Below are 22,315 nucleotides of genomic sequence, written 5' to 3'. Positions count from 1 at the left end.
ACTCACCTCGTGTTCACAGATTTTCACTATCACTTTAGCTGTAGCTGTGAGTTTGTGATTGCCTAAAAGAAGGTGATTCGTCTGTATTAAACAACTGATTGAAAGGCTGGATCAAACTTGTAGCAGGTCTAAGCTGAGCAACATACCTCCGTTGTATATGATACAGTTGTGAAGAATCCATTTTACATCTGCCAAGTAGGCCTCTGTGCAACCATACATTTTCTTTTTGATATTCTGTAAAAATAAAGGGGGAAAAAAAGTCAGTGAGTGTCCTGTCAAATTGTCTCAAAGTGAATGCATGATGCTCTGATTCACCTTCTCCAATGTGCAGAGATCCATGGCGTGGAAAATATACTCTGCATAATCTGGGTGCTGTTCAAGAGATACAGGCTTCTGGAAGGGTTCCGTCTGGACACGGTGCACAGAATATAGAAACATACGGTGAACAAAGGGGTGCAACACACTCCACAGCTCTGACCACCACCACCACTGCACACCACAACAATAACAACATGCTGTTCAAACCTCCCCCGTGGAAAGACAATATCGACGAACAAAGCTCTAAAAAAAAAAAGGCTACTTGAAACAAAAGAAGGAAAAACAAACATAACAGAAGAAGAAAATTATGATGGGGTCTTGTTAGTGGTGTGATTTATTACCCAATTAAAAGCTTTTCTCTGCGTGGAAGCTGCGTGTGGGGAGAAAGGTGACGAGCGGGGTTGGTCCTGAAAGAGAGTTAGGCTTAATTTATACTTTGTCGCACGACCCTGTTGTCAAACGTCGTTGAAGTGAAAGGGTCGTATACGACGACGTATAAAAGAGAGGCAGCTGTGTCCTCACTACTAACTTTCTGAACTCCAGCCAGATCACACAGGTCAACTACAGTTTATGAGTCTGATTGTTAGTGGCGTAATACATGCCTTATAGTACATGCATATAATCAACTCATCATGCCAAAGACACAAAAGTTAATATTTTAAAAAACTGGCATCAGGCATTATGGAATGGAATAGGAAAAGCATGACGGCAAAAAAAACAAGCCCAATAACATTCAACTGTGATTTGCTTTGTGAGCGTTATTGGAATAACAATGACTGGTAACAACAAATTCATGCCACTATTCAATAGATACAATTTGTGGGATGTGGAATATTTAGCACAGGTATAGCAATGAAAAAGAAAGAAAAAAAAAGTAAACAGAGAGCAACCTATTTGTAGTAGGGCTGGGCAATAAGATATATTTGTGATGATGTTTTTGGAAGATACAAAAGTATCTGCAAAAAACATCTTAAATGTTGAATATATATCGGTTATCTTAATAATGTGCTTTTTGAGTGGCACCAGCCCCTCCAATGCATGGTTTTTGAAAATGACGTCATATGGTGACCAAGTCTACGGGCTTGTTTGTTTTTAGAGCACTTATGACATAAATCGAATGGCAGCCAAGTCTATGGACTTTTAATGTTTGTTTAGGGCAGCAGTTAAACAAACAATTGTAGTTCACCTATGTCCAGTTAAGTCTCAGAGAAGCATGTGTTGTTTGTAGTTAATGTTTCACCTGTGTCTAGTTTGTCTGTGTCTATTTAAGCCTCTGTGTTGCCAGTTCATAGTTGTTGTCATGGGGTGTGTCCTGCCCAACAGTATGTCTGTCCAGTTTGTTAACCCATTCTGACCCGAGATCAGATTCATACGAGGTTTCCACTGGACACACACTGGTCTGATTAACCCATTCTGACCTGAGATTCTAGAAATGTCAGTCGCTCTTCGATTAAAAAAAAATAGCAGACCTACAAGCTCGTATCGCGCCACTCGGTGGCGCGATATGAGCTTGTAGATCTGCTATTTTTCAATAGGTAAAGCACGACATGATGCTAACACCAAAATGGGTGCCCGTCAGAATGGGTTAATAAATCATCATTGAACTTGATCTGCCGGCCTGCGTGGTTCTGCACTTGGGTCCAAAACTCGACGACGACCTCGTTGCTATTAAGAACACCACCTGTATTAGGCAGCAGGAAACGGCTCTACGGTTGGCATTGAAAGAGACATTTTGTTCGATGAAGAAGAAACCAGTACTAGCATGACTGGTGGATGGAACAGCCAACAGGCAATTAACTGCTATGTTGGCATCCTTGGCATTCCAACAACCACCAGCAGCTGGAAGCAGTACCTCCAGTTTGTCCTGCTCCCCAGCCTGTGTTCCAGTCAGCTAGCCCCGCCCCCAGGCCTACTAGCCTCCAGTTGGCTAGCGACCAGCCTGCTCCATCAATTCGGCTTGGGTTCATGAGCCTGGAACCCACCTGCCCAGACCCCGTTCCCCCTCAACCTGTCTGTCTAGAGGGCACCAGGAGGAGGCGTGGTCGCTCCCACTGGCACCAGTGCGCCCAGGAGCCCTTACTGCCTCCCAGTGCACCAGAGCCCACGCTTCAGCCCAGCACCGGAGAGGCTTCATCGCCACCGGCCATCAGCACCAGAGAAGCTCAGCCGCTGCACAGCAACGCAGAGAGGCCGCCACACGGTGACGGCGAGATCCTGCCACGGCCGCACAGTGACGCCCATTGGCAGCTCAGCGCCACAGAGCCTCCATCGCTGAGGCTGTGCCGCTGCAGCTCACCTCTGAGGCCCCGCCGCTGCAGCTCACCTCTGAGGCTGTGCCGCTGCAGCTCACCTCTGAGGCTGTGCCGCTGCAGCTCACCTCTGAGGCTGTGCCGATGCAGCTCACCTCTGAGGCTGTGCCGCTGCAGCTCACCTCTGAGGCTGTGCCGCTGCAGCTCACCTCTGAGGCTGTGCCGCTGCAGCTCACCTCTGAGGCTGTGCCGATGCAGCTCACCTCTGAGGCTGTGCCGATGCAGCTCACCTCTGAGGCTGTGCCGCTGCAGATCACCTCTGAGGCCCCGCTGCTGCAGCTCACCTCTGAGGCCCCACCGCTGCAGCTCAGCTGAGGCCCTGCAGCTCACCTCTGAGGCCCCGCTGCTGCAGCTCACCTCTTAAGGCCCTGCAGCTCGCTTCCACTGAGGTCCCGCCGCAGCTGACTTTTTTTTTGTTCTTACAAACACAAGCATAATCTATATAATAATAATAATATTTGTTATTCTGTGCATATCTGATTGCATTTGATAAAGGCAGTTTTGCGGGGTAAACATTCATACAACTGGCCTGGGTTCGAATCCAACCCAAGTCTCTTTGCTGCATGTCATTCCCACTCTCTCTCTACCACCTTTACAGTCACTCTCATTTCCATCAAGAACAAAGCAGAACTTATGAAAGAATATTAAATATATATAAAAAAAGACAATTTTAAAGAAAATGCATAGATATATATACATTGAATTATGGGTCGACCGGGTTGCGCCGCAGGGGTAAAGTATCTTCCCACTACTGTGGTTGATTCCCCCACAGCACCTCCAGCTTGGCCAGACACTCACATGTTTGTGGGTGCAAAGCTGGCAGGGGAGGGCCTTCTCTGACGCTGAACTAGTGCCTCCTACAGCTTGTTTGAGACGTCTGTTCATTTAGGAGCAAATTTGGGAGGTATAGTGTGTTCCTCTGCACATGTTATGTCCTCCCGCTGAAAGGAGGCATGTGGTTGTCTACTCACTACTCTATACCCTTCTCAGACCAAACAGTAGGGTTGCCAGTTTCAGGGTCTATAAACATGTACGTAGGTGGAATTGGCATTATGACTAAATTGGTGATTTGAAAAAATCTAATATAGTTGATATTTTTGTTTTTATATGATATCACCCAGCCCTTCTTTATAGTGAAAATGATTCCCACCCCAAACCTAATCTAATCAGGTGAAATTCTCCACTAAAATGCAATCGTCAATGTACTTACACCTGGCTGTTTCATCTTCTGTAGGGCGAACTTGAGCAGGTAAGACAGCTGGTCTAAAGTTAACATCATCATTGCTTTGCTCTGAGTCTCTATGCACTCTGCAACTGTTATTTTCTGAAAGACACCAAGAAGAAAAGAGTTGACAATTTGAGGAGTTCCACATATTCCTGAAAAGTCATCCAGAATTGATTGAAACTGACTGCTTACAGCTACACAGGGGTCCCATCACCCGTATACACGATTAGGGATGCACCAATCCGGCTTTTTGGCATTCGATACCGATTTCGATACATGGGGGTCCAGTATCTGCCGATACAGAGTACCGATCCGATACCCCCCACAAAGAAACGTAATAACCTATTAAGCTGTATGCCTCACTGTGTGGAGTCTGGAATCATTATTTTGTGTAAGGCAACATCAAGGCTTGACTTAAACATTACTTTCCCAACTTTGTAAAACAAAATGTAACAAACACAGATATAAATGCACTGAATTATTTATTAAATAACTGTGCAACAATTAGACCAGGTTAATGTGTGCGCAGGCTAGCCTGGCTGCATTCCACATGTTATACTGTCAATACTACACTGCTGTGTCACAGAGGAGGTAGAGTTGTTTTCATACTGTAATTACACATAATTATCGGATCGGATCGGATAATGGATCGGCCACCGATCCGATACCCGATCTAGAATTTTAGCCTGGATCGGCGCCGATCTCCGATACGAGTATCGGATCGGTGCATCCCTATACACGATCATGAGTATGTACCTCACACTCTGGACAGAACCAGTCGCCCTCGGGCTCGGCTGGGAGTTTGAGGCACTTGGCGTGGTACACCCTGGGGCAGAGCTCACAGCAGAGCACTTGGCCCTCACGGTGGCACAGCCAGCAGTAGAAGTCATTCCTGCCGTCCTGTGGTACAACATCAACAGGGTCCGTACTAGTGAGTGCTGGCTGCTTCGCGTAGTAAAAGGGACCATGTCTTAGTTCTGACTGGAATGCGGACAAAAGAAACAAATCAAAATAGCAATGAGACTACAGGAGAATAAACATCTGTAGAATGGACAATGGTGGGCAATGGGCATGCTGAAATCACAGGCTACACACACTTCTATAGTAAATAAAACAGTACATACTGCAACAGCCGTGTTATATATTCAAACTGTAAAACTGTATTGAAATGTTATACGTTTGCTGTTCTTAATTGAATGTGCTGTTCAACTTTATAATTAATACTTTTCGGTTAGGTTTGCTGGAATCTGAAAAAAGACGCTAGCTACTCATGCGCTGGGTTGGCAGTGCCCAGGTTCGAAGTAAGTATGTACGTACATTACATTTAATAAATACTAATTTATCTGCAACTGTTACAATGTCTTTAAATACATTTACGTTCTGGACCGACAGACACACCAACCGTCTGACAGAGTGGCTTTTCTGGCTCTGCCGCTCATGCTAGCTGCTTGGCTGCAGCTAATATAATATTTCAATAAAAAGGTAGGTGATTCCCTTCTAAACTATTCTGGTATCCAATTTTGGGACGTCATTATAGGTACACAGTACACACACACACACACACACACACACACACAAAAACAGCTACAACGCGCCATAGTGACGTGTTGTGATCTAGCAACATTTTTATGGTTAAGTGATTACATTTTTTCTTTATGGACGAAGAAGAGATTGTTCGGGGGGATGGGGGGCTGTACCTGGTCTTTGTTACTGCCGACTGCCCCTGGTTTCTTCTTCCGTTTTGTTGGGCTAGGGGAGGTTTCAGCGGAGGAGTGACCATTCGATGAGTGACAGGGACTGGGCATCTTGCGTTTCTGGACCATCCTCTCTGCTGACCCTGGGTCTGAACCTACACATAAGGGTCGAAGTTCACACAAACACAGCATGACACAGTTCTGATTTAAAAAGGCATTGACACAATTACACCAGATCTCCAATCCAGGAGTGTTGCCGTGTACTCATACAGGGGGTTGCAGCTAGTAACCATAATGATATTGACATAAAATAAATGTAAAAAGCAGCAGTATATAAAGTAATCCTCCATCTTGTTTATTTTGCAGCTCACTGCCACATGCATGCACACACGCAAACCACAGTGAAAGCATGTACACACCCCTGAAGGGAAGACCAAACACTTTCACTATTACCGCATACTCCCGTAGGTAGGGATAAAAACAGCTCTGTTGAGCTTTCTAAAAACAGCCTTGTATCTTCTTACCTTTGGATCGTGTTGAGATCTCCATTGCCTCTGCTGCATCTATCTCTGTCCTCCCCTCCTCCTCAGACACACTGACGCAGAGAGGAGAAAGGCAAGGCATCATCAAGGATTTGTCCACAATAACCTTAAGAGTCCTCATATAGCCGTACAGTGACTTACAATAGGGCGACGAAACCTATTGCAAACTGTAACGACTATCATTGGGTTTGTATTTTGTATCTGATGATTCAAGTAAATGATTTACACTGATAACATAAGAATATGCTTTTAGAGTGTGATGCCATCACATATCTGATCAGAGTTCTGTAATTGGCTCCACCAGGCCGAAGGCATGGGGGGAGTATGTTTTCATTCCGTCCGTCCGTGTTTCTGACCTCTACCCCAATTATTTCACATGGCCCCATCATAGCGCCACCAGAAGGCCGATATTTGCAAATCACATTTTTGGACAGTACACCTACAGATTCTGTGCAAATATCACGCAAATCGGTACACAGTCTCTCTATAGTCATTCAATTAAACGAGTCTTTCAGATTTTTGAGGGGCGCTAGCACCTCCTATATTCAGCTATAATGTAGATTTTTGTGCTAACACAAACCTGTCAAATGCCATTGACAATGAATGGAGTCATATGTGTCTGAGCAAATCGGTAGTTAAAACCCTTAGACTCCCGTTGGCGTAATTAATCACAAAATCCAGCACTACCGTTGTGTGATATGGAAATTTAAAAAAATTAATCAATTAATCAATCAATAACATTTTTCTATTGGCATTAAAATATGTCGTCTTGAGCTGGCAAAAGGCACAATCAGCTGCTATTAGGGGTGGCAATCATTGGCTTCTAAAGTTTGCAGGACTGCTCCGTTTTAATATAAAACAAACTGCCTCAAAACATCTACATAGTGTGATTTCTGTGAAATTTTGCAACACTAGCTCCCACTATACTAGGCAGAGGACGAAATGGCACAATTTCAAATCAGCCTCATGGTGGCGCTATAACTGCCCGATTTGTGTCTTTAGTATTTTACCTATAACTGCACCGATCTGTGTACAACGTTGTACGTGCACTCCCTGCATTTTCCACATGTGCGATTCATAGCGCCACCAGGAGGCCGACTTATCCATTATTACATTTGGCTTTTTCCACGCCCACAAGAACATTTGGCATAATGCCACGCCCACAACAGTTCAGATCCGCAACTCACACACTGTGACGTCGCCAACACTGGTCGGAAACTACTGTACCCCACTGTACTTATTACTGCTCCTCCTTCGTCACTCACTTCCCCTCCGCATTGATTGTCCTCTATGTTCACACGTCATGTCACGGCAGACCACACGCCTCCACTCCCCTCCCGCGACATCAGTGACACCATCTGTGACTCCATTCAACAACTTCTACGTGCTTGCAATATTTACTTTATTTTCACCAAAACAACACCCCACAACACCCCCCGTCCCCTAGCATCATAGGCCACAGTTCTCTGTGTTACCCTGATGTCATGTTATCACCAGCTTCTTCTGTTACAGCAGCTACACCACATAAAGTGCCCTATACAATTTCACCTGCACCTTTTGGACAGATACAGCGCAGTGATTGGCTATTCACTGACTGTCACGTGACACGTGCCGCCCCTGTTTGATGGGGGGGGACAGATGTCCACTGTGCCCATCGCCCCATCCCTCGCCGCTATCACCCACCAACAGCCAAACGAAAGGCAGTGGTGTGTTCTACCGTGGAAGTGGAACTCAACACGCCATATGATGTTTAGAACACAATGACGACTAGCACATGCCCTTGACAAAAGGGTGTATCTGATACGCAGGAGCAGGGGCTAAAGGCAGCAAGGGGACTTTTTCGTGATAATGTTGTGTGGCGTCTGCCGTCTGATGTGAATAGACCTGCCAATGAATACTAATGAAGTGTGCTAGACACACTAATTAGTAGGCTCGTCAAACTGCGTGTCTACAATTCACTGTAACATTCGTCTGTTTACAGGACATTACAGAACGGTCTGCGTGTGTCTACGATGTACGGGCCTCCGCTACTAGATGTAAATGGAAACCTCTAGTGTAAAACACATTTTTGGATATTACTCCTTCAGATTTTATCGTTATACATCATCTCTAAGTCTATAGTCATGTGGTCAAGACGGGTTTCTTTGATTTCCCAAATTCCCTGCTAATTGGCTAAGATTTAGAGTGTGGCCCGTTTTGTACAAAATGCCGCAAATCATGAACATTAGCTTTTTTGCCAGGTGCTTGAAAAGCACCTGGTCTACATTGCTACTTCTCGCGACCGTAAAGACGACCTTAGTAGACATTTTTTCATGATTGGCTGCTTCTAAGCCAATGGGAGACTTACCCATAGTCTGAAGGGCATAAAAGCCCAAACCCCTTACATACAATTAATAAAAGGCAGAAAAGCATAAAACAAATCTTAAAAAAAAAAAAAAAAAAAAGTCTGCACTGCACCTGGCAGTTATGACTGAGTCATTCTTGTTTAAACTGTCTCACCCGTCTGTGCGAGTTATTTCTTTTGTCACACTAAACTAGTTGATTATGGCCCTAAAGTGCCCAGCTTGTACAGTGGTGAGAACAGTTCCTGAGCAATAGAAAGAAACGCTGAGGTGCAGAGAACAAACAATTCAACAAATGGAAAAAGCCTGCACACCAGTAGAGAAAAAGTTCCTATTATTTGTCAACATTTATCTTCATCAGGACTTTTAAAAGCAACCACCAACTAAAGGCTGCTACATTGTGTCACCGTTACACTAGCTACCACTTCAACAGCATCCACTTCTAGGACCATCTTTAGTCTAGAATATGGAATCCAGTACTTTACTGACTGACAATTGAAAAACAAACAGTTTCCTAAAATATCACCGGGTAGGTATTCATCAGCACATCTTATGTTTCACAATTTAGGGCTCGTGGCTAAATATTGACTCCGCAATATAGCCTGCATTTGGAGCATATCTGGCACTTGAAACATACCTTGCATATAAAATAGGCATTATGTCCATTTCTTTAAACCTGAGATATTGTTGATGTTTAAGCAAATATATTTGCGTTTGTTAGAAGTTAAACCACAATAGTACGGTAGAATCAGAAACAGATGTTTTCTAATATATGCCTTGGAGGCCTCCCAAACCGTACATATTCTCTCTACTGATCCTATGTTCGTATCAAGAAACATTTTAAGATCCTCCCCTAATACCTTTGAAAAGGTTTCATCCTGAAGTAACGACACATTCATCCTCCATCTGTTGGACTTAATAACACCTCGAAACAGATGTTTTGACGATTGATTTGACTTCTATTTCCAACTTGCCTAATGCAAACCTGACAGCGTGTTGCGGGTTTGAATCCCGCTCCCGATTACCTCGGCTGCATGTCACTCCCCATCTCTCTCCCCATTTCCTGTCAGTCTACTGTCCTATCAATAAAGTCATAAAAGTCCAAAGATAAATCTTAAAAAATAAAAAATAAAATCCATCTGAGTAAACGATTGACATTTTCCAAGGGGCCATGCAGGGAAAGGCCGGGGGAGGAACTTGAGGCAAGAGCTGCTCAGATGTGTGAAAAGCTCTCACGGCATGATGGCTGTGATCAACCTGATTGAGGTCAGTCAACTTGTGTGAACCTCCCTGACATTCTGGGAGGGACGTTGTGTTGTTGAGGAGTGTGTGCCCTTATTAAACTCCAATGGCATATAGGCAAATCCACAGAGGGTTGCCTGGGTGCGGCCATTACTGAGGTGTACCATTAAGCACAGCAGCACTGATTAGCCACACCTGGCCTACGGAGCACCTGCTCCATGGATTACGCCTCAGTAATGGCCGTGCCCAGGGCACCCCTCTGTGGATTTGTCTATACAGGAAGACACAGAAGAGCAACATCATCCAGATCTTCTCTCTCCAATCTGTAGATCTGAAGGAATCCGACATTGCTCTCATTGACAAGGGCATGATCTGGAGGATGGCAACTCCATCAACAGAAGAGCGGCAGATTTTGGCACAGATTGGCATATCATACAAGTGGTTTGAATATATCCACAAACTCCCATCCACCTTTCTTGTAGTGATGCATGCTCATTGCTCACTGTATCATCTGTGAATGAGCCGTTATGAGGCAGCAAATACACGACTAAAGATGACGAGCGAGACCTGTGGGTACAGGGTGACACCTGTGCCAGAGTATTCAAAACGCTGCTGTGTAGCGTCAGTAACAAGGGGTGGCTGCAAAAAACGAATATGTAGTTACCTGACTGATCTTGTACAGAATGAAGATGCAGAGATTATCTACTCTGTTGGCTTCACTGCACCAATCAATACAGACTTACAGTTTAGACCAGGCTGAGGCTGACACCATCCTCTTCCGTTCATGCAGCTCTACGAGATAGCTTGACCTTAAGTGATCTATTGTGACAAGAACGGTAGCATGATGGCTGAAGTCTGTGCTATAAAGTGGGAAAACGAAGAAGAAATAATTCCCTCCAGATGCAGATATCCACCAACGTGTTACCGGCTGATACCGAAAATAAGCCACTCCTCCGACTTCACTCCTCCCTGAAGCTGCACTCCTTCCTAGTCACTCGGACATGGCTGGGAATGGTGGTTGCTATAGCCCTGTCCATGTCTTGTCCACCCCACACAACCTGATCTCCCTAGTAAACATCTACCTGCAAATGCAACAGGGTCAGGTGAAGAGAGCACCGAGGTAAAAGAGAGTGAAGCAGATGATGAATCTGATTATTCAGAAAGTAGTGAGGCAGAATGCTCACAGTCTGATTCAAGTTCAGACTGATGTTTCAAGTAGTTTCATGTTCAAGTCAAATTAAAGATACATAACACATGAATCAATTATTTTACTGCAATTGTAGAGATATGGATGTAGTGTTTATTAAATGACTGATTCACCTCAAAGCTAGGTCACTGAGCACTGGGCCCTGAGTCCCTGACCAACAGTAGGCTCAGTTCTTCTCACATCCCTTGTGGTTTTCCTGAGTTCTGACCTCTTGGCACTTTGGTAAGTGAAGACATATATTCAATGACCAAGTCTACATTAAGTGGGCCTTTAAAGAAAGAGATCCATCCAGCTTCCTATGACTTCAAGTGCTTAACCCATTCTGACCTGAGATCAGATTCATACGAGGTTTCCGCCGGACACACACTGGTCTGATGAACCCATTCTGACCTGAGATCAGATTCTAAAAAATGTCAGTCGTTCTTCGATTTTTCAAAAAATAGCAGACCTACAAGCTCGTATCGCGCCACTCGGTGGCGCGATATGAGCTTGTAGATCTGCTATTTTTAAATAGCTAAAGCATGACATGATGCCGACACTAAAATGGGTGCCCGTTCAGAATGGGTTAATGAAATTGATTAGGTATTAACTATTTCATACCCTGAAGAAGGCATTTTGTTGCCAAATGTTGGTAATCTAATTTTATAGAGAGAAGACTTCCGCACACCCGGCAGGCAATTTGGAGCAGGTGCGATGATGACAAAGAGTATACAATGTGGAAGAAGGGACATCCATCCGCACACTGCCACTTGCTAGTTCAGAGCAATTTTATTAATTGAGCAACGTTTCGGTCTTGCGACCTTCCTCAGGCTTAATTCAAGAATGGGCTGACATTGTCACTAAATACATTTCAGGAAGTGTTAAACAACCAATACACGCATTTTGATTGGTTGTTTACACTTCCTGAAATGTATTTAGTGACAATGTCAGCCCATTCTTGAATTAAGCCTGAGGAAGGTCGCAAGACCGAAACGTTGCTCAATTAATAAAATTGCTCTGAACTAGCAAGTGGCAGTGTGCGGTAATCTAATTTAAAAAAAGGTGTTCGCATGACTACGAGCTGTGCGACCTCTCCTTCCCCTTTTTTCAAGTTTGTCTCCCATTTTCAGCACCTCCCCACTAGTGGTGGGCGCTCCTGCCTTTCTTTGTTTTCATTAACCATTTCATAACATAATTGAAATCAACAGGTTTTACCCACTATCACATCAGAGTCGACGTGAATCGTCTTTTTTCCCCCAGGCTAAATAAACTCCATTGTTGATGTATCAATTTTGTCACAGTACATTGAATTGGCTTCAATGTAATTTATTTAGCTCTTGCAGAGAGTACTGTTACAATAGTCTTACATGATAAGTACTGCATTTTCCATGTTTTGATCCTCCCATCACTAGGAAAAGTTAGAATCATGCTGAGATGAGAGGAAAACAAAATAGCACCACTTTCCTCTTCTTCATCCAAACTCCCTGAACAACAACCAGACAATCACAACCTCAGCAACACCTCCCCTTGGCCAGGCCAGGATACAGAAACAAAGCATAACAATGAAATAAAAACATTACAAAAACAAATCTGCTCATTCAGACAAAACACTTGACATTTAAAACAGAGCACACACAATATAACCAACTGCCTCCTACTGACATTCCTACACCCACTATTGATACAACATAGTTCTATATACTTCCAATATAGGAATTCAACAGCATACCTTTTGTTGCCTTACTCACACACAGATTCTTCAGCTTATTCTTTAATCTGTTTCAGTTATTGAGGTCGTTGGGGGTATGAGCCATCATGGATGTGTGCAGGTTTTCCAGAAGGCCCTTTCTCCCTGCTGCTCTCTCTCTCTCTCTCTCTCTCCCTGCGATTCTCAATCTTTAACCTCAGCGTGGGCTACCGATTGGTCTGAGCGCCACACGGAGGAGCCTGATTGGGTGTGGGATCAGTGTGCCACACAGGCTTTCTTCTCCCCGCTCTCGATATGCAGTGCTGCAATGCAGAGTGTATTGCTGCTCACCTATAGCTGGGGAAACCACTGAAACTAACCTTCCACTTCCCTAAAACCCAGGCCACCTTGACAGCATGAGCATGTCTTCTCTAATCAAACAGGAGATGCAGTTGCCTAGGCTTGAGAGGGTGAAGATCAAATTCCCTCCCTCACTGCACTGCACTCTGTGTGTGTGTATGTGTGTGTGTCGTCCATTTTGAAGACACTCTCCCTGCTGCTGCATACACAGCACATAAACACACCTCAATTTGACTGCGATTCCGAGTGCATTGGAGAAAGACCAGCAGGGTGGTAGGCAGCAAGGGCCTTTCCACAGAGCACAAAGACAGGATTGCAAATGTCACACAGGCCTCCGAGTCAAAATGGTTGCGATTTACGTAATATACAGGCTACTGCCAACAATCCTTTTCTTTCATCAGTAGTGTGTTCTCTTCTGCCATTAGCATACCTTCACAAAAATCAATGCTGGCTTGAGGTTTTATGAGCTTGATCAGAAACATTCACAGACCCAGCTGTGAAAGTGACATTGTATGATTCTTTCTTGAGAATTAATTTCAGACAGACCTCTTCTATTCAGTATTTCACTGCAACACAACACAAACCTGAACAATGCTATAGAATGGAGAGGTACGTACATATAATAAGGGAAAGAAGGAAAACAAATGGGTGGGGGGTGGGGTGAGGATTACGCAGGGACATTTGGAAAGGTCAGGTGGTATAGGGGTCTGGGGAATAATTTGAAAATGACAGACTGCCATGAAAAGGATTTTCACATTCTTACCCTACGAACAGACTGTGTCGATGCAAAACAGATTCTAGTGCAGTAATGCCAGTCCACACTCCAGAGAGGAATGATGGGATTAGAGGCATTACCGCACACCATTCACACAAAAAAAAGCCAGGGGGTGAAAAGATTTGCTCTCAATAAATTGCAGAAGGCTGATGAACCCCTAGCTGGGCAATAATGTGTGACATTATATCTGGGCCATTTTTTCCCCCATGGTCATACATGTAAGACTGCATACTTGTCAGCAGGCAACCTCACATACAACAATGATGCATTAAACGATGCCCTTGACACATTTCACGTGTTGGGGAGTATAAACTCCTCATCTTTACAAAACTGGAATAAATGAACGAAATGTCGAAACTGATCTAAACCTTTTCACTGAAAACCTCACACACAGAGAAATGAACTCAATCAGGACTGATACATACTGGAAATACAAATTAAAAGCATACACATATAGTTATGTATCAATAACATGCATTCAAACCTGATTGAGATCAAACGGATATTCTAGTCTCTGTGTGCAGGATGGGCTTTCTATCCAGTATCTTTTCAAGAGCAAGTCCTTCCCCTCTTCTTCCCTTCTCCCTCACATACAAATACCCAGCATGCCTCAAACCGAGGGACAGAAAAGGGAAGCTCTATGAAATGGCTGCCGCTCGGCAGCAGAGAACTGAGCACTGTGAAACAGAGCACACCATCAGAACCAGTCAATTCTCCCCCATGCCATGAAAGAATAAGCTTATTTTGCATTTAACGTTTGTCTTGTTTTTATTTTAGGAAATTGTCAGGACCTACTCCTTTTTTTTTTTTTTAATACATGTTTTGTCATTTGCCATTTAAAAAGGGTTTAATTCTGTTAAGGATGTACTGAGCTCTGGATGACATGCGTTAAAAACAGTCTTGATAGAACACAGCTATGAGGTCTTTTCAGGATCATTACTTAAGGTTGGCATATGATTAACAACGCGTCCCCCCTTGCTCTGGTGCCACTGTGAGGCCTAAATTATTCCTGCTGTGCTGTCAGTTGTACCATCTGTTAATTCCACCAGGCATTCCCCTCTTTCTGTGTTCCCTCTCTCACCCTGCAGCTACAAACAACCGTGTGCCCCCTTCCTACTCAGGCCTGCCATTTTGACAGCACAGGCCTGTGAAAGCCAACCTCTTGCTTCCTACAACAACTCAATCCTCTCCATGGCTTGACAATAGAAAACAGGACTCCTATGACTACGAATGTCTCAGTGACTGTCCACTCCATGCCTTTTGTGTCCAGGCAGTCACCCAGTTGGACTTGGGACACGCACTGTACTGTGCTTTACACCCCTTTCTAGGCTCCATTCCTGTACTGTGGGGGGAGAAGCAATCTCTCTCCCTCCCTCTCAGCCAAACCTTTATTCTTATGTATTACTCAGGCACAGATCTCACATGGTGGCTGGTAGCTTTATCAACAGAGCAGTATATGTGAAAGAATGAAAATCAGGCTTACCTCTGTGGATGCATGCCTAACAAAACTCAGTGTGATATGTCAATGCTTATTAAAACATGGAGGACAGCACTGTCAGCCTTCACCCTAGTCAGACAGCACAGCAGCCACGGTTCTCTCCAGGCAGGGCTGTGTGTACTGTGTGCGTGTGTGTGCGTGTATGATTCACTGTTCTGATAGAAGCAAGGCGCGCCAGGAGTGGCCGCTCGCACAGAGGAGATGTAAGGCCGGTGCTGATTGGTTAGTTCATTTCCTGGCTGCTGCTCGTCTTTTGTTTCGCACTAGGCATAGTAGGCAATAGGCAGGCTGAATCGCTGTAAACACACAGAGAAGAGCTTGGGTCCAAATCAAACATAACGTAAAATAGATCAGACTGCCAAAATTGTTGAGCACAGCTGTCAGATTCGTCACCTTGCCATTCAACATTGAATCCGTTTGTATTTTTCAAGGAGAGGCCTTGAAAAAGATGTTTTGATAAAAGTAGTGCACAGGCCCCAGGCCTGTATGTGCTCAAGGAGGCCTTTGTCTCAGTAGATCCCACCCTAAAGTTAAACTATCCGCTGACAGGAAGAAGGGGGGGTGAATAAAAACCTGTTATACAAATAGCACGAGCTACGGGGAAGCACACGCTTGGTTAAAGAAGTGAAATCTGTTTCGTCACTTGAGAGGTTCCAAACAGAGCTACATTGCGTGTACAAGGCTATCGAACTAGTAACTGGTACGAAGGCCATGTTAGAAACGTAGTCCTGCAGTGCATGTTGTCACGATAGCCTTGGATCAAGACTATCATAGATGTATTTCGAAACTGCAATTCTTTCGAAATTCGAAACACTAGCTAGCTATTTCGTTTCTAAGATAATTAGATAAACATGGATATAAGCGGTAAGCACACATAGCTAGCTCTGGTCCATAGCTCGAGCAGTAAGGCTATGGTCTATGCGGACCAGAGCTAACCTTAGAGTATAACTCTATGGAGCTAACACATAGCCACAGTTATTTTCGTCCCGACCAGACCCATCTAATAGAGTTGCGACGAGGGGGCACTGGGCAGGAACAGCGCTGTTCATGTAGCCTGAACTGAGTTGGAAATACATTGTTTTCAACGAGGGCGGCGCAAATAAGAGCTATTTTAACTGCATGTGTGCAACATGACAACTGTTTTAAAGTATTGTACGGTAACAACTAAAGTGTCTTTAATGTTTGTTGTACGGTTACTACAAAACAATTAAAATAAAGGGATTTAAGATCATTAAAACTGGGTTGTTGCCTGAGTCCAATGCATTTCTGCCTACTTCCGGGTCCAGGACTTGTCTATGTAGAGAAGCCGCCATTGGACTGGTCCCGTGAAGTGAACGCAGTTTGCGTAACTCTGTCTATATCTAAGGCTCTGGTCCCGACCATACTGGGCCCTAACTCTGATCCATAGCTCCTATGCCTTTAATGTAACGGCAGCAAAGGGCATTAGGGTTAGGGTTAGGGCCTTTACTGTTCCTAATATATGTTAATGACATGACATCAGCTTGTGACTGCAACTTGTTCCTGTTCGCAGATGACTCAGCACTGCTGGTCTCGGACAGGAACAAACTGCAGGTTGAAAAGACCCTCAGCTCTGAACTCGGTAGAATCTGCACCTGGCTCGCTGATAACAAACTATCCTTACACCTGGGAAAAACTGAATCCATTCTCTTCGGATCAAATAGTAATCTCAGCAAGGCAGATGGCTTCTTGGTTAGAGTGGGTGACAATATTATCACACGAAAAGATCAAATTACCTACCTAGGTTCCATCCTGGAGGCCAATCTTTCCGGTGATAAAATGGCCACCAACGTAATCAAAAAAGTAAATCAAAGAACAAGATTCCTTTACAGGATCTCCTCACTGGTCAGCAAAAACACCTTGAAGACCTTAACAGGAGCCCTCGTTCAAGGTTTCTTTGACTATGCATCCACCTCTTGGTACCACAGCACCTCAAAGGCCCTTAAAACAAGGCTCCAGACCTCCCAAAACAAACTGGTTAGGCTCCTACTTGGCCTCACCCCCCGAACCCACCTCACCCCTGCCCACTTTGACAGGCTGGGATGGCTTAGGGTCAACGACAGAGTACAGCATCTTGCAATGGGTCTGGTCCACAAGATTCGTTACACCACCAAGATACCCATGTACCTGTCTAAATACTTCCTTAATGTAAACAAAGTCCACACCCACAACACCAGAGGGAGTGCAACAAACCATGTACAACCCAGATTCGGCACAAACAAGGGACTAAATTATTTTCGCTCCTATGCCACCAAAATGTGGAACGCCCTACCAACAGTCATTAAGACTTGTGAATCCCTTGACTCCTTCAAAACCGCTCTCAAAGGGCACCTACGGATGCCCCCCCCACCCCCCCCCCCCTTTCCCCTCACTGTATATGTATCTTTTCCCTTTTTGCTTCCTATATGATGAATTCCTGTTCTGTTCTTTAGCTACATAGAAATGTCTATTTGTATGTCTCTAAATGTTTTGATGAATTGAACAATGTGGACCCTGTTGTAAACAAGTGTAATGCTTAATTGGGTCGTCCACTCACAGTTAACAGTCTTTGTATTGAGTTTGTGCTTGAAATGTACTGTAAATTCTGCAAACTGTTAATAAATATTTCAATCAATCAATCAAAAAGGCTATGGACCAGAGCTAACTGGGCCCCGACTATGGCCCGACCCAGGATGATTTAACCTTTATAACAACGCCCTCTTGTGGGGGAACAACGACATATCTGCTGCTCAATGCTATCCATGATTCCTTAAATCACAATGTGCATCGTGAGTCCGTGAGAGTCACTGTGTTTACAACACTGACTGACAACCTGTCCCTGCATGACCTCTCTAAAAGGCACACGTTAATATGTGGCTTTTTGGCATGTTTATTGCTGAAGGTGTGAATTCCAATACCGCTAATTTAGCTTTAGTATGCCAGCTAGACTACACTAGAGCTAGAGAACACAGCAGTGCCACTGCAGGAAATACCAACTAGTCCCAAGGTGTGCAATGCATTCCGGGGTCTGTCCGTTTGCCAAATCATATTTCGCATGCTCATATCTTAACCAAACGCTTTCACGTTTTATTCCGCTCACCAAAGCTCTCTGCTGCATCATCATCATGTCCAGACTCCAGAACATTGAACAAGAATAGACGACGGCGTCTCTCCCTCCGACAGGACGTGTGCTTCTTCCCACTTCATTGAACGTGCTCGTAATTCGAACTGTAGTCCTTTAGATGGCGTCCTCGAGCTTGTGTGGTCTTAACAAAAACCTAACTGATCAATCATAGTTTTTTTTTTCGCACTATAAAAACTGTAGGCTACAAACTAGAAAAAGTGCCCCTCGGGGCACAGGTCTCCACCAGGGCAGGGCAGATTGTGGCCTCCTGGTGGCGCTATAATAGGCCAATGTGAAAAGGGTGACTTTTCTTCTTACTCCCCAAGCCATTCTGCATGGGTGATAAAACTCTCATTAGGGTGCATTCAAAATAATTAAGTAATTGGACAAAGGTTCCACTAAATATCTGGTTTAAAGAATGTAAAGAAAGAGAAAGAGAGATACGTTATTAAAATGGGTGGCATAATGTTAGAGACTTTACACCAGCATAGCTGGCAAAGGAATATCTGTTGGCAAACTGCCATGGACTGCAGAACTTTGTAGAGGACTGATGTTGCTTTAATATCGGATCCCACTCTTCTGGACTGAATAGCCCGTAACATAATGAGTGTTAAAAGAATTACTGAAGTGTACTCATTTTATTGTAGCCTACTGTGATGTCCAAGATGACCCGCTTGTTATTAAAAAACAAAGATAATACAAAATAAAGTATATATCAAAAAAGTCCCTCCTGAATAAAATGTGTATCCCGACCGAGTTAGAGAGATGGGGAGACTCCTGCTACTGAACAAACACTATCACTATCAGATAAGAAATGCTTATCAGAATATAAAGCTGCCGCTTCAACACTTGCTGCTTGTTGCAACAGTATTTGCCTGCACCCTAAACTGCTTTAATTGTCAGAGTTTGCTCCAGTGCCTTCCTTCTACACATACCAGTTGAGATGTACCTGTCTAAATACTTTCTTAATGTCAAGTCCACACCCACAACACTAGAGGTAGTTCAACAAACCATGTGCAACCCAGATTCGGCACAAACAAGGGACTAAATTCATTTCGCTCCTATGCCACCAAAATGTGGAACGCCCTACCAACAGTCATGAAGACATGCGAATCCCTTGACTCCATAAAAACTGCTCTCAAAGGGCACCTACGGACGGCTGCAATTCGAAACTGGCCCCTGTAAAATCTGAATCCCCCACCCATCCCTTTTTCTCCCTCACTGTATATGTTTCTTTTCCCTTTTTACCTTCTCTATGATGATTTCCTGTTTTGACTATATAGTTGTGTATATTCGTACGTTTTGCGCAAGCAGAGCATGCAAGTAATGTGGTTTGTCCGGCACTTCGATGTGTATGCCGTGGTATTGATTTTGAGATTGACCAATGAAGATATGTACCAATGCCAGGGTATAACTGGCTCTCGATGGTGATGTAATAAAGATATGTTTCAGTGTCGGGTGGATTCAAGGTAATGCCTCTATATATATGTAGCCCCCAGCCAAGACCCAGCCTGCAACAACCCTGCCAATCGGGCTCAGCCCCATTGGCACGACAGTGGGAGGCCCGGGTTCAATCCCTGCTTTCCGCGCATTGCTACATACATATGTATGTAATCTGAAACCTACCTTTTATTACGTCACCTTCGAAAGCCAGTTATATCCCTGCATTGATACATGTCTTCATTACGTCACACTCAAAATCAATACCACGGCATACGCATAAAACAACCCAAGTGACCACATCATACTACTTTTCAATTTACAAATTACATATACATATACAACTTACATATGAATAATTACCTACGTATAAAGATAATGGATGCAGAAACTTTAAGAAAGTTACTTGTTGATTACCTGGAACAAAATCCCACATACGTCCGGATTAGGCTTTAAGCAATTAGTCACAAATCCAACTACAGAAGTATTTTAGATATATTTTAAGTAACATATGAAAATACCAATACAAATATTGAAGTTAGAGACACCTATTACTCAGACCATGATTTAGTATTGATATCACTATAATCCAACATTAAGTGAAAGCAAGGTTATTGAAGGTTTAAAATAAATAATATTATACTATATACGTGATAATATATATTTTATCTTTTCAACTGATATAGATCTTTTTCATCTGATATCCATGTTTTATTTTTATTTGAGAAACTACAAGTGGATCCTGGACACTACTAAATGGGACTGTATTTCTTTTACCATACTTCAAAATAATATTTTTTTTACCTCCAATGACTAGGTACGTAGCACATAGCAAAACCTAATAACTCAATATTGAAACCAATATTTCACAGAGAGGCTGAGATTGAATGTTCGTAGCGGTCGACAGTACTTGCGCGCTCTGCTTGCGCACTATAGTAGGCCATTTATATGCCTACTTGTGTGCAACGCGTAAGTAGGCACTCGACAGAGTGCAGTTCTAGTTGATTCTAGATTGGATAGGGCCTAAATGGAAACAAGACCTTTATTGGTGCTATCCCTTTTACAATTTACATTTTAGGCATTTAGCAGACTTACATTAAGTAAGAACAAAAATATGGTTGTTAATACATAGAAAAAATTGTCATCAAGAATCATACATAGGCTAAGAACCCAACAGTGGAATGAATATCTATATTATGAAACTATGCGTATACACTTGACTATATAGAGTGCTATATGTCTACATTAAAATGCTATTTAAGTTACAACAGTAAGACGCATGAGGGCAAGAAGCATGCACGCATCCGCCCCGTTGACGGCAGACTGCTGGGCGAGCTCTGGTACTTTGGCATGGGGGATCAGATCGAATACTGGACAACTCACCCCGGTGCTTGTCCGTTTTTACTTACGGAATTTTCACCAGTGAGGGGGATAACTTTGTAATATGCTATTGGCTGTTTGTATTCTTTTTGGAAAAATATAAAAAGATACTCCTGTGGAAAGGCTATATTATTTTACTTATATTGACCCTATAAACAATGTAGTATTATTTAGTATATGTAAGGTTTTTCCCACTCAAATGGTACCTCGTCAGATAATCCCCACATGTCCTACAACAACTTCTGTGAACAGACTTCACTGTAGTAGCTTTTCATAAATTATATTTGTACTTAGTCTGCTGTCATGAAAGTTTATAGTTAGAGAAATTCAAAGTCCAGCCGTCTGTTGTCCAGCCTCTCCCACCCCTCAATGGGGAAAGTTCTGGGAGGAAAACGGGGTGAGTTGTCTTGTTACCGTCAGATCAACATGGAATGAATTCTGTACTGGCCAAGGAGCATGTCTTGAGTGTACAGGGTTTGATGAGGTCAGATCAACAATCAACATATGGAATGTCAGAACAGGTCAGCTCCATAGAGTATATGGAGATCTGGAGGGTTTGATGAGGGCCCAGGTAGGGCCGGGCCTTAATTTTCAGTCCTGTTGAGAACTATTTTTTGCCGGCTGCCGGGCGCGGCTGCACTAATAACTTTGGGGCAGGCCCGTCTAGATTTTGAAATTTTAATGGACAGGTATAAGTCAAAAGGGAGACATCGAAGAGGAAGGATGGATGGGGAAGGATCAACATATGGAATGTCAGAACAGGTTCTGAAATATATCCATATATGGAGTCTCTACGGAGTGATACGGGCTAAAATGGAGTCTGAAGAGGTGTATTTTCCTATAACTGCATCGACAACTTATGTATGCGCACTCCCTAGAGGCCATTGAAAAGCATTTTCCCTGCATCCCTCCACATCTGTCCGTTATAGCGCCACCATGAGGCCGATTTCTGCAAAACACATTGTTTAAAATCTCACGCAAATCGGTACACATGATCTCTGTAGTCATGTGATCAAGACGAGCCTGTTGGATTTCTCAGATTCTACACTGATTAGCTAAGATTGCCTTCCAAAGTTTTCAGGAGTAGCCCATTTTGTTTACAAAATCCTGCTCATCCAGAATTCTATCCTCAGAGATGCTATGAGTGATCTGGCTCTGCATTTCCTCAACAAAATGAAGAAAATTGTTGCAAGAAA

At 43.6% G+C, this 22,315-nt stretch overlaps 1 protein-coding gene across 3 annotated transcripts in view; it reads right to left on the bottom strand.

Moving 5' to 3' along the window:
• The window catches only part of zmynd8 (zinc finger, MYND-type containing 8), a 29,659-nt gene extending 14,374 nt beyond the window's left edge, over positions 1-15,285 (bottom strand). Inside the window, exons 1-9 of one of the 3 annotated variants that reach the window (XM_083770707.1) lie at positions 15,164-15,285; positions 6,071-6,141; positions 5,550-5,701; positions 4,609-4,833; positions 3,838-3,951; positions 660-725; positions 316-408; positions 147-234; positions 7-62 (exon numbers count right to left, since the gene is read on the bottom strand). In XM_083770707.1, the coding sequence (XP_083626833.1) occupies positions 7-62; positions 147-234; positions 316-408; positions 660-725; positions 3,838-3,951; positions 4,609-4,833; positions 5,550-5,701; positions 6,071-6,141; positions 15,164-15,177 (879 nt within the window). In that variant the 5' untranslated portion in view covers positions 15,178-15,285. Of the gene's footprint in view, positions 1-6; positions 63-146; positions 235-315; positions 409-659; positions 726-3,837; positions 3,952-4,608; positions 4,834-5,549; positions 5,702-6,070; positions 6,142-14,164; positions 14,248-15,163 lie in introns of those variants that run through there. The other 2 variants (XM_083770708.1, XM_083770709.1) reach the window with 2 other exon arrangements.
• Between the last annotated feature and the right edge of the window lie 7,030 nt (positions 15,286-22,315).

The sequence above is a fragment of the Protomyctophum parallelum genome (assembly GCF_964188405.1).
Source record: "Protomyctophum parallelum genome assembly, chromosome: 8".
In the NCBI taxonomy this organism is placed as follows: Eukaryota; Metazoa; Chordata; class Actinopteri; order Myctophiformes; family Myctophidae; genus Protomyctophum; species Protomyctophum parallelum.
The sequence above is the reverse complement of the archived record's forward strand: the minus strand, read 5'-3'. Positions and strand labels throughout refer to the sequence as shown.